The following is a 13,013-nucleotide window of genomic DNA, read 5'->3' as shown; positions in this document are numbered from 1 at the left end:
ACAGACGGACAAGCCGTCGGACAGACTGGCGCGCGGGCGGGCGGGCGGACGGGCAGGCGGGCTAGGCTAGGCGGGGCCGATGGGGCCGGGCGATCGGGGCCGGTCCTGGCCAGCTTGACTCGCGGGGCCGCCTCCGGGCTGCGTGTGAGGGAGGCGCGAGCCTGGCAGCGGGGGCGGGGGCTCGGGCTCCGGCCAGGCATGGGTCGGGGCGCCGGCGGCGGGCGCGCGGGCCGGTTGGGGGCCTGGGCCGGAGAGGCGGGGGCTGAGGCTGGGGGGTGGGGGTTGGGGGGCGGCTGAGGCGAGGAAGGGGCTGAGCCTAGGCGGTGGGTGGAGCGGAGCCGGGGCGCGGCGCGGCGCGTGTTGGGGGAGTGGGGGGGAAAGGAGGCCGAGCACGAGCACGCCTGCCCGGACCTCGGCGGCGGCGGCGGCTGCAGCGGCGGCAGCAGCGACGACCGAAGAAGAGGACGAGGCAGGCAGGCGGGCGGACGAGGCCGCCCCCATGGGCGGGTGTGTGGGCGCCCAGCACGACTCTTCGGGCAGCCTCAACGAGAACTCGGAGGGCACCGGAGGTACGTGAGCGGCAGGGGGCAGCCTAGTCCCCCCATTGTTCCCTGGGCAGGCCCCGAGGGAGGGGGGCGGGCGGGCTGCCCTGCCCGTCCCGGGCCACCTGCCCCCTCCCCGCGGCGACCCTCCCCTCCCCCCATCCCGGCTGAAGCCCCCTTTGTCATCTCCTCCCCCACGTCACCCCTTCCTTCTCCCCCGGCTCCTGCACATGGATAGGGCCGGGCAGGCTCCCCTGGGCTCGGCTGGGGGGCCCTCCGGCTCCCTCCTTTACAGACTGCCGGTCTGGGATCCTCTGGCACGGGTGGGTTTTGTTCCCCAGCTTGTGCCTCCTTCCAGTCCTTTGGGGGGGGGGGGTGAGTGTCTAGTTTCAGGCTCCTGCTTCCCCAAACCTCCTATCCGCCTTCCCGACACGACCTCCCTCCTTCCAAAAAAAAAAAATCTCTCCATCCTCGCTTTCAGGACTTCGCCGCTTTCTGGCCCCTGTTTTCTTCACTGCCTTGTTTAGGGACGATTTACTCTCTAGCCCATTTAATTATTCAGGAACAGGATGGAGGCACGCGGGCAGGAGAAAATGGATTGAGAGATGGGGCGGGGGGGGGGACGACCTTGATGCTTTTATCTCTAAGTAGCCCCCCCACCCCACCCCGCTCTGCACCCTTGTTTTACCTAGTTGACTGGGCTCAGCTTTCGGGAGTTTCAGATGACAGCTGCTCTGGTGGTTCCAATTTGTCCACTGGAACGTGCAACTTTCTTAAGTTCTGTTTGAGAGTCTCGAGTATTTTAAAAGGGGTGTGTGTGTGTGTGGGGGGGGTTTGAGAAATGATCTATTACAACTTTTTTTCCTCTTCTAACTAGATTGAGGGTGGGGGGTAGTATGGCCTCCTGGTGTGCTTGATCACACTAATTTCCAACCTTATATGTTTAGCACCTATCTGATATATATATATATGTATATACAGTAAAGTTTGCCTATTTATTCCAGCTGTACTTTTAGGCTCTGTTTTCTTACTATTTTTAGCACAAAGTACGATTACTTAATTTAGTTGCTAGATACTGGTTTGCCAATTAGAGTAATTTAGGTCAATATTTCGATGTGAAAATACACTTTTATCTTTACTAGGGTAAGCCGGTTTTAAAGTATCCAGAAAGGCAATGTGGCACTGAGAATAGGGTGCTGGGCGTAGTAGGGGGCTTAAAAATGTTTGATTGGGCAGGACCACCCACCCAAGTCTTTCCCGACCCTAGGCAATTCATATATGTAACCACTTTGGACCCTGCTACTATCTAAGATTATAAATTGCAAAAAAGTTACAGACCTGCTTTGGTAGAAGGAATCTCCTCAATTGGGAGATACCTACCAATACGGATGAAATCCAGTCCATTTGGTTTAATTAATATTTACTAAATACCTATTATGTGCAGGGCTTTTTGTGCTAGGTGGCTTAGGTCCCATACTTATTCCTATTCTGTTCATCACATTAGCACAGTTTTTGTAGGTTTGTAGAAATGAGCTGTTTGAATTTTATGGATTTAGGTTTTGGTGTTTGGCTTGGTTTGTTCCAATGGTGGCTGCCTAGAACCGTGGAACACATTTGAGAAGATAGTTGTTTAACTGAATTTTTAGATAAAGGAAAAAAGAAACAGATTTTTAAAACATAAAATGTATCTAGATTTCTTCCTTGTCCAGGCAAGCATTTATGTCTTAAGGTTAGTTTGTTTCCTGAATTACATGATTTTTAGCCTCATCAACTTTATTAAAACTTCTGGGCACAGGAGTGTAACCAAGTCATGGACAAATATTTTGAGAGCTCAGTGAATAAACCTTTAGTGAATTTAGTTGATGAAAAAACTCAGCTAGTAGTTGCTTAGTGACATAGTATTATTTGGTGGTAAATTAACAACTAGATGCACAATAAAAATAGTATTGGGAAGGTGAAACAAAGCACTGGTGAGAATCAGTCCTAAGGTGTTATATAAGGAGTGTGGTTGATCTGAGTAGAACACATTATCAGTACCTGCTACCTTTTTTACATCTTTTATTCACAGGTACTGATCCAAACTAATTTTTTGGTTTAATTAACATTTGTTGTTGTTTGGTTGTTTCCAATTCTTTGGGACCCTTTAGGGGATTTTGGGGGGGGCAAAGATAATGGAGTGGTTTGCCATTTCCTTCTCCAGCTCATTTTACAGATGAGGAAACTGAGGCAAACAGGGTGAAGTGACTTGCTCAGGGTCACACAGCTAATAAATGTCTGAGACTGGATTTGAACTTATGAAGATGAATCTTGCTGAATCTGGCTGGAATCAGCACTATTTCTGAGATGCCACCATTAACATTTATTTAATTCCTGTTATGGGCAAGACATTGCACCTTGGTGTCAACCTGGAGCACTCATTGGCAAACCCTCTCCACTTATGCAACTACTACCTTGGTACAGGCCATTATCACCTCATATCTGGACTATTGCAGTAGCCTGTTTATTGGTCTCTCCACTCCCATCACCCATTAGGCTGCCAGAGTAATCTTCCTAAAGTACTGGTCTGACCTCATCACCACCTTTTCCCCTCAGTAAATTCCAATGGCTCCCTATTACCCCCAAGATTAAATATAAAATTCTGTGTTTGGCTTTTAAAGCCCTTTACAACCTGGCCACTTCCTAACCTTCCAATTTTATTCCTTCCAATCTAGCATCACTAGCCTTATTGCTGTTCCTTGCATATGATATTCCATCTCCTGACTTTGTGCCTTTTCCTTGCATGTTCTCCATGCCTAAAATGTTCATCTTCCTCTCCTCTGCCTCTTGGCTTCGTTCAAGACTCAACTAAAAAACTCACCTTCTTCAGGAGGCTTTTCCTGGTCTGGTCCCATAGATAGTGCCTTCCCTCTGAGATTATCTTCCATGACTATGTATCCGTATCTTATATGTACACAGTTATTTGCATATTGTTCCCCCATTAGCATGTGACCTTCTTAAGTATAGGGACCTCTTTTTGTTTTTTTTTTTTTGTGTGTGTGTGTCTATAGTGCTTAGCATAGTGCCAGACATATATGGTAAGTACTTAATAAATGCTTGTAGATGATAATGGAGATACACAAGAGATGTTGCAAAGGTGAAATTGACGGGCCTTGGCAACAGTTTGGGTATGGGGGTGTGTGAGAGAGATAGTGAGGAGTCAGGGATGACATTTAGGTTGTCATCCTGAGGAACTGGAAGGCTAGTAGTACCCTAGTCTATAATAATAGGAAAGTTCGGGGGAAGGTAATGAGATTGCTTTTGGAAATTTTGAATTTAAGATGTCTACTGGACATCCAGTTTGAGATGTCTGAAAGGCAGTTCAAGATGTGAGATTAGAAGTAACAGATTGGAGCAAGCTAGGTAGTTGTGAGAATCATCAACATGGAGGTGGTAATTAAATCTCTGGCAGTTGATGAGCTCTTCAAGTAAAGTAGTATACAGGAAGAACAGAACCCTATGGGACACCTATGGTTAGAGGCATGATCTGGATGAGGATCCAGCCAAGGAGACTGAGAAGAAGCAATCAGAGAGATAGGAAGAGAAGAGAGAGTGGTGTCCTGAAAACCTAGAAAGAAGAGAATGTCAGAGAGAGAGAGAGCAACCAACAATGGCAAATGTTACAGAGGGGTCAAGGAGAATATCCTCATACTCAAAGGTCTTGGCTAATTAGTGTCCTTACTAATTACTAAAGTCCTTGAGGGATACTAGGTGGTTTTCTTGATAAGAGGATGTGAATAAGAATGTCTTCCTTGGGATAACATTTTCATTCTCTGATGTCCTGGTAGCTTTTTAATTATAGCTTTCTTTGCTATTCTATTCCTAGAATTCACTTCCTATATTTCAGCTACACCAATAAAGTCTCCTTTTGTTATTGGTTCCTAATTTTAACTGAAATAGGTAGATCATCATGATTATATAACCATTCAACTGAAACTTAGCTTTTCAGAGTTACTAATGATCTCTTAATTGCCAAATCTGGTGGGTTTTCTTTTCCTCAGTCTTAATCCTTCTTGACCACTCAGTTGTATTTGACTATTAACCATTTTCCCCACTTGGCACCTTTGTCTTCTTTGGGATTTCTCTCTTGATTCTCTTTCTCTCTGACTTCTCCTCTCTTTACTTGATCATCATAGCATAGCCCTTAACTGTGGGTATTTCCCAACCCTGTGTCCTGTGCCGTCTTTTTTTCTTTCTTTTCTCTCTCTCTCAGTGATCTCATTAACTCCCACGGGTTTATTTGTATCTCTTTGCAGATAACTTGCAGATCAATATATATCCAGCCCCAAGTCCTACATCACCAGCTGCCAAGTGGACATTACAAAGTTATGTTCCAAACGTATCTCAGGCTCACCATATCTAAAACAGAAATCATCATTCCTCCCAGACAGGTCGCACAGTAGATTGAATGTTGGGTCTTCAGTCAGGAAGACCCGAGTTCTAATTCAGCCTTAGACACTCAGTACTAGTTGTATAATCCTGGGCAAGTCACTTAACTTCTGTCTGCCTCAGTGTCCATAGTTGTAAAGTGGGGATAATAATATTACCTACCTCCCAGGGTTGTTGTGAGGAACAAATAAGATAATTATAAAGCAGTTAGCATAGTGCCTGGTACTTAGTAGGTACTTAATAAGTACCTATTTTCTTCCTTCCAAACCCTACCTCTCTTTCAAGCTTGTCTATTTCAATAGACATGCTCCCATACTTTTTAGCATGATGTTTTCAGCCATGTTGTCAAATGCCTTTAATGAGGACAAACATGCCATCGTTAGTTACTGCACTGATGGTAAATTCAACTTCAAAAGGCTATAAGCCAAAACTGAAACGGAGGAGTATTGGTACATAATTTTTTATTTCCAGATGATTGTACACTCAATAAAGCCTCTGAATCTGAGTTGCAACAAAGTATGGATCAATTCTCTCCTGCTTGTGCTAATTTTGGCCCAACAATTAACACCAAGGAAACACAGGTGCTCCATCAGCCAGCACTACACCATCTGTACGTGAAACCATTGGTCATAGCATATGGAGAAGTTTTGAATACTGTGGATGTTTCACTTACCTTGACAGTATACTTTCCAGGGTTGTACACATTGATAATGAGGTTAACACATGATAGCCAGAGCTAACTCATCGTTTGGGAGAGTGTGGGAAAGAAGAGATATTAGACTGACTGCCAAACTGAAGGTCAACAGAGCTTTTGTGCTGACCTCATTGTTGTGTGCCTGTGAAACTGAATGGATTCCATTTGAATTGTCTTAAGAAGATTCTGAAGATAACCTGGCTGGATAAGATACCAGAGATCTTGAACTAAACTGCTAAGCATTCAGACTCTACTGCAGAGAGTGCAACTTCAGTGGGCTGGCCACATTGTTCAAATGCCAAACTTAGACTTGCCTAAAAGACAGTTTTATGGAGAATTCACACAGGGCAAGTGCTCACATGGTGGTCAGAAAAAGTGATATAAGCACAGTTTCAAGGTCTCCCTTAAGAAATTTGGAATTGATTGCATGACATTGGAGACACTGGCACAGGACTGCCTAGCAAGGTGCTGTACTCTATAAGGAAAGCAGTATTGAAGTAGCTCAAAAGAAATGCAAGATGCACAAATTTAGAAAATCCAACCCAAATGTTCACATGGACTATTTGTGCCCAACCTGTGGTAGAGCATTCCGAGCTCATACTGGTCTGATCAGACACAGTGGAACAAACTGTAACTTGACTCTAACATAGTGATGTCATTTTGGTCCTCTTTTGAGAATGAAGGAAAACCACCTTTTCAATCATTCTTCCAGTTTCCCAGGATCTTAACTTCAACATTCTCTTTAATTCCTTACTCCACATATTCAACCAGTTTCCAAATAACGCTAATTTTCTTCTCTTATCACTTTAGTTCAGACACATCACCTCTTAACTAGATTTTAGTTTATTATTAATTTTTTTATTTAAAAAATTTACATAATAAAAAATCTTTTCATTTCCCCTCATTGAAAAAAACAAACACCCAGAATCTTAAAAAACTAAATATAACAAACCTTATAATAAATATGAAGAGTTAAGCAAAATTACCTACATTTTTATCAAAGTTAAATTCATAGTAAAACCAAATTCAGTATTTATTTCAAAATTACAATTTTTTTTTTTTTAGTGAGGCAATTGGGGTTAAGTGACTTGCCCAGGGTCACACAGCTAGTGTGTTGTGTCTGAGCCTGGATTTGAACTCAGGTACTCCTGACTCCTGGGCTGGTGCTTTATCTACTGCGCCACCTAGCTGCCCCAAAATTACAATATTTTGAAAGTAACTCATTATATTCCTCACATCATATTACTTTGTGTTTCAGTCATATCTAACTTTTTGTGACTCCATTTGGTGTTTTCTTTTTTTTTGTTTGTTTGTTTGTTTTTTGTTTTTTTTTTGTTTTTTTTTTTCAGTGAGGCAATTGGGGTTAAGTGACTTGCCCAGGGTCACACAGCTAGTAAGTGTTAAGTGTCTGAGGCCGGATTTGAACTTAGGTACTCCTGACTCCAGGGCCAGTGCTCTATCCACTGTGCCATCTAGCTGCCCCTGGTGTTTTCTTGGCAAAGGTACTGGAGTGGTTTGCCATTTTTCCAGTTCATTTTACAGATGAGGAAACTGAGGCAAACTGGGTTAAATGACTTGTCCAGGGTTACATAGCTAGTGAGTGTCTGAGGCCAGATTTAAACTTCACAGGATGAATCTTCCTCACTTCAGGCTCTGTACTCCATCTACTTAACCATCTAGCTAACCTCACAGTATTCTACAAAAAAAAAAATCTTTAAAAGTTTAGAAATCACGACAAGGATTATGAGATAGATGAATGTGAACCCAATTTGAGAGCGTCAGCCTTTTCATTGGTTTTTCCTGCCTTGTCTCCCCCCTTGAGTCCATCCACCACACAGATATGAAAATGATTTTCCTTAAGTGCATATCTGACCATGTCACTTTCCTTCTCAGTAAACTTATAAAATATAAATTCCTCTATTTCTTAAAGCCCCTTAACAGCCTGACCCAGCCTTATTGTAAATTACTACTCTGCCTACACACTCTGATCTATCCAAGTTTGGCTTTCTCTCCATTTCTCATGGAGCATTCATTTCCCATCTCTATGCCTTTCTACAATGGATGTCCTCTATACCTCAGAGGCACTCCCTCCTTACCTCTATCTTAAACCCATTCCTCTCTATAAGTACCACCTTTTATATGAAGCTTTATCTGATAACTCTAAATGCCAGTCTGTTGTCTTCCTTATTACTTTGTATTTAAATATCTTGTATTTATTTATATTTATTTTGTGTATACTTGCACATATATTTGTGGTGTCCACCATTAAAATGTAAGTTCTTTGAGAGTTGGGGTTTAGCACTGTGCTCCATGCATAGTAGGTGCTTAATAAATGCTTTTCATTAATTGGTTATCTGTTAACAGTTTACTACCCTGGGGGGGTTTCATTTGTGTTTGACATTTCTTTTTTTGTTTTGTTTTGTTTTGTTTTTTGCAGGGCAATGGGGGTTAAGTGACTTTCCCAGGGTCACACAGCTAGTAAGTGTCAAGTGTCTGAGGCCGGATTTGAACTCAGGTACTCCTGAATCCAGGGCTGGTGCTTTATCCACTGCACCACCTAGCTGCCCCCTGTGTTTAACTTTTTTTTTTTTTGTGGGGCAAAGGGGGTTAAGTGACTTGCCCAGGGTCACACAGCTAGTAAATGTCAAGTGTGTGAGGTTGGATTTGAACTCAGATACTCCTGAATCCAGGGCCAGTGTTTTATTAACTGCGACACCTATCTGCCCCCTTTTAATATTTCTTGATAGCTTCCTGTGTATGGTTCCTCGGTAGCATTTTTTTTTTTTTTTAGTGAGGCAATGGGGGCTAAGTGACTTGCCCAGGGTCACACAGCTAGTAAGTGTTAAGTGTCTGAGGCCGGATTTGAACTCAGGTACTCCTGAATCCAGGGCCGGTGCTTTACCACTGCGCCATCTAGCTGCCCCCTCGGTAGCATTTTAATTATATCATTGGTCTGGGGGGGAATTGTAGTTTAGGTATTTTTCATTGCCATCAACTATTGCTGAATCTGTAGGCTTCTTAAAATAACACTAGTATGTGAGTAACCTTTTCAGTTGTACAGATGATAAACCATCTGTCTTTTCATCCTGTGTGACTCTTGTCCATGTTTTCCAGTAACTCTACCATAGAGATTTTATTGGAGTCTGACTGCCTCACTCAAGTTTGGGAGCCTTCCACTAGATCTCTTGTTTTGTGTGAGAATTAGTGGCATATTCCTACAAAGAAATCTACTTTAGGTAACAAGTATTGAACATTAGAAGTAGAAAACTTTTTGATTGGTGAAATAGTAATTCATCAATGATTTGTTGCAGTTTTCTCATACCTGTCATTCATCTGTTTGTTGTCCTTTGGATGGCCCGTGATTTTTAATTCTTCAGAGACTGTGGTATTTATTCCATGACTTGAGACCTTACAGCATGACTGAAGGAATATTGTTATTACAAAGATGGGATTTCAGGGAGGAACTTCGTTATGGTCATTAAAAGCACTGTGCACTTTCCAAAAGACAGTCCAGCCCATTCTTTTCCTGCTGTTCAATTTTGGGTCCACTGTTCATATTCAGTGTCTGTTCAAGTTAAATACATGCACTAATAGACCAACTCTGTCAGTTGGTTGTCAAACTGCATGGACAAATTAGACATTCATTTACTTGGTTTTTTCTTTTCTGAATAATTGTGACAACCCCTTTTGAGTTTTTATGTATGGAGGAATGCAGCATTTAAGGGGATTTGTTGTCATAGGCAAGTAGCATTTAGATGACCTCACCATCTATATGGATTTTTTTTTTTCTATTTCGACTTTACTCTGGATTTCCTCTATAACAACAGCAAACATCTTTGACCATCTGACCATCTATATGTGCCCTTCTTTTATGGCTAGCCTGATATTAATTACTAAGGAGTCATCATGTAAAGTTCTCCCTTATATCAAAGGATCTTGTATAATTTTAGGGTACTTTGGAGTCACTTTGTTGGAAGAGAACGTTTAAGTTGCTGTTTTCTTCTAGGTGCATTATATGACTAATTTGTGGCTTTTAGTTATATTAAGAGCACTGTCTCCTAGTTATTTTTAAAATGCACATTTTAATAAAAGTTGACCCTGGAACTTTCATATATCAGTATTGAAGAATGTAATGGTAATGTAGATGTTTTTCATATCCACATACATTTTAATGATGTGGATAACAGTTTATTCTGGGTAATTAGTAAAGAATGTCAATTTCATTAACTATGTACAAAAGCAGATTGTACTTAATGGTAGACAAAGATAGATGGATAACTGGAATCCACTTATAAGTCTTAGTCTTTTCAGTTAATAGTTATAATCTCTTTTTCCATGTAATTTTAAACCATTGCAAATAGAAAAACTAATTGCTTTGTCTTTTATTTTCCCTCTCCACTCTATGAGGAAAAATGCTGATGCCCAGTGAAATGGTATTTAAAAAAAAAAGTCATTCAGCTTTTGAATCAAGAGTTGATCACACCTGGTAGGAGGATGTAACGCTTGTAATAATTTTATACCTGTTTAAGTGTAAAAAGAAAATCAAGACATGCATGTAAATTTAATGGTATTATATTAGGTACTTTGCGAAAATAAAGAGTGTAAAAGGACTCAAGTGTTCTGAGTGGGATAGGGTTAGGGAGGGCTTTTTCAGTGAAAGAGATGAATATACTTTGGATAGGAAACCAGCAAATAACCTTTCTTGATAATTATTTTACTTTGATAGGGAGGGAGAGAATTTAAGAAAAATTGAGGTAGCTATTCAGAACAGATTGAAGGTTGTAACACAGTGACACTTTGGGGAAAAAATGAGTTTGACTATAATGAGAGCAGTAGTGAAATAGCCCAGAGATGTTCTGTTACAAAAGTTATTGGACCATGAGAGAAAGAGCACTTGATGCAGAATGCATACTGTTAGGGAAGAGAATTTTGAGTTGGTATTGTTAAAGCCTACAGCAATTGCTGTAGGGACTGCACCCCTGCTAGGATGCCTTAGTTTTCTATCAGAGGGGCTGAAATTTTATTTCTGAAAGAGACTGTAGCATCCATATAGTTCAACTCTTAAATGAAGAAAATTTCCACCAAAACATAAAATGTTAATTGGTCATTTAGCCTCTGCTTGAAGACATCAATTGAAAGAACCCATCATTTCCTGAAACAGTCTATTTTTTATTAATATCTAACTTAAATTTGCCCCTCACACCTTCCTTCCTTTTTCATTACTCTGGAGCTAACCAGAAGACATCTAATCCATTTTCCATGTCAGTCCCTTTAAATTCTAGAGCATAACTATCATGTTCCTTTGAGTCTTCTCCAGACTATTTTCCTATGACATTAACTCAAGGCCCTTCACCATCTTGGTTGCCTTCCTGAGTAGTAGTAATAATAATGATAGCCATAATCATAATCATAATCATAGCTCACTATATGCCAGACACTATGCTAAGTGCTTACACTTGTTTTCTCATTTGATTTTCTTTCTTTTCTTTTTTTGTTTTTGCAGGGCAGTGAGGGTTAAGTCCCAGAGTCACATAGCTAGTAAGTGTTAAGTGTCTGAGGTTGGATTTGATCTCAGGTCCTCCTGAATCCAGGGCTGGTGCTTTATCGACTGCCACCCAGTTGCCCTTCTTTGATTTTCACAACTGCCCTGGGATGGTGCTGTTACCCTACTTGTTTTACTCCTAAGGAAACTCAGGCAAACAGATTGTGTCTTGTCCAGGGTCACACAGCTAGTAAGTATCTGAGTTCAGATTTAAATTCAGGTCTTCCTTACTCCAGGCCCAGTGCTCTAGCCACTGTGTCACCTAGGTGCCCCATGTCCAGTCTTCAGCTTATCATTGTCCTTTTAAAACTTGCTTGGAACTGAGCACAGTATTGTAGATGTGGTCTGACCATGGCTGAGGATCTTTTTATTCCCGGAAGCTACACCTCTTCAAGCAGTCTAAGATCACATTTATATTTTAATTTGCCTCATCACACTTGATTCATACTGAACTTGCTATCCACTAAAACCCCTATACCCTTTTCAGGCACATTGCTGTCTAATCATGCCACCCCCACCCTGTATTTGTAGGAAGGTTGATTTTTTAAAATCCAAGTTTGAGCGTTTACCTCCATCCCTAATTTCATCCTTTTCTCTTCAGCCCAGTGCTCTAGTCTGTCAAGATCTTTTTGGATCTTGGTTTCTTTCTCTCTTTTAGTTCTATCCTTTCATCCTGATAACTGTGCTTCTATCTTTGTCTTGTCTGCAAATCTAATGAGAATGCCATATATACTTTTATTCAGGTCTTTGTTAAAAATGAGTAACACACACACACACACACAAATACACAAATGAATAACACAGGGCCAAGTACAGATCCTTGGGGCAGTCCACTGGATACCTCTTGCCAAGTTGACATATAACTGTTGCCATGTGCTAAGCTCTGCCAATACAAAGACAAAAATGAAACAGGCATTGCCATCTGTAGGATTCCCCAGACACAACAGTTTTAAAAATAATATAAGATTAGGTATAACTTATTCTTCATGAAGACCTGATGGTTCTTTATATCAAATCTTCCTAAACTGTGGCTCACAACCCCATATAGGTCTATAAAACTAAATGTAGGGGTTGTGAAAAATTTGGCAACAATTAAAGCTTATGTATATGTATTTTAGATACCTATATTCCTGGGGTCTCATAAAAATTTCTTGGCAAAAAGGGATCTTGAGTAGAAAAAGTTTAAGAAGCCCTGCTTAGTATTCACCATGTCCTTTTCTACTTGTTTAGTATTTATCTTTTTAATGGTATATTTTAGGGTGGGAATAGGAAGAAGAGAAGGTGGGTTTTTATTTGAAAAAAAAAATTACCAAAAAAAAATCTAAAATTTTTAAAAGAATTCAAGTTAATATCATTGATATATAATTTGAAGATTCTTCTCTTCCCCTTTTAAGATATATGGACAGTATTGGTCTATCTCCACTCCTGTGGTATACCTCTACTGTTTTCTGTGGTCTTTCAATATTACTGCCAATGCCTTAGGAATGATATTTGCCAATTCTTTCTGTACCTTAAGGGATGATGTGACTTGAATTCATCAAGGGTTCTTACTATCTCCTTACTTATCCTAAATATCAGCTCCCAAATATTCATTCTTTTCTGTCATTTCAAGTACAAAGGTTATGTTCTTTGGCAGAAAAAAAAAAAACCAAAAAAGAACATTGTAACATCTCTTTTGTTCCTCTGTTGTCAGTTTTCATCTAAATTCTTCATCAAGTTATATTAGAGAAGTTGTAGAGACTTTTTTTTTTTTTTTTGCAGGGCAATGAGGGTTAAGTGACTTGCCACTTGCCCAGGGTCACTCAGTGAG

The 13,013-nt window shown here is 41.0% G+C and overlaps 1 protein-coding gene across 1 annotated transcript in view; it reads left to right on the top strand.

Moving 5' to 3' along the window:
• The first annotated feature begins 363 nt into the window (after nucleotides 1-363).
• The window catches only part of UBTD2 (ubiquitin domain containing 2), a 66,595-nt gene continuing 53,945 nt past the window's right edge, over nucleotides 364-13,013 (top strand). Inside the window, exon 1 of the mRNA XM_043990379.1 lies at nucleotides 364-569. Within this exon, the coding sequence (XP_043846314.1) occupies nucleotides 500-569 (70 nt within the window). The 5' untranslated portion in view covers nucleotides 364-499. The remainder of the gene's footprint in view (nucleotides 570-13,013) is intronic.

The sequence above is a fragment of the Dromiciops gliroides genome, chromosome 2 (genome assembly GCF_019393635.1).
Source record: "Dromiciops gliroides isolate mDroGli1 chromosome 2, mDroGli1.pri, whole genome shotgun sequence".
In the NCBI taxonomy this organism is placed as follows: domain Eukaryota; kingdom Metazoa; phylum Chordata; class Mammalia; order Microbiotheria; family Microbiotheriidae; genus Dromiciops; species Dromiciops gliroides.
The sequence above is the reverse complement of the archived record's forward strand: the minus strand, read 5'-3'. Positions and strand labels throughout refer to the sequence as shown.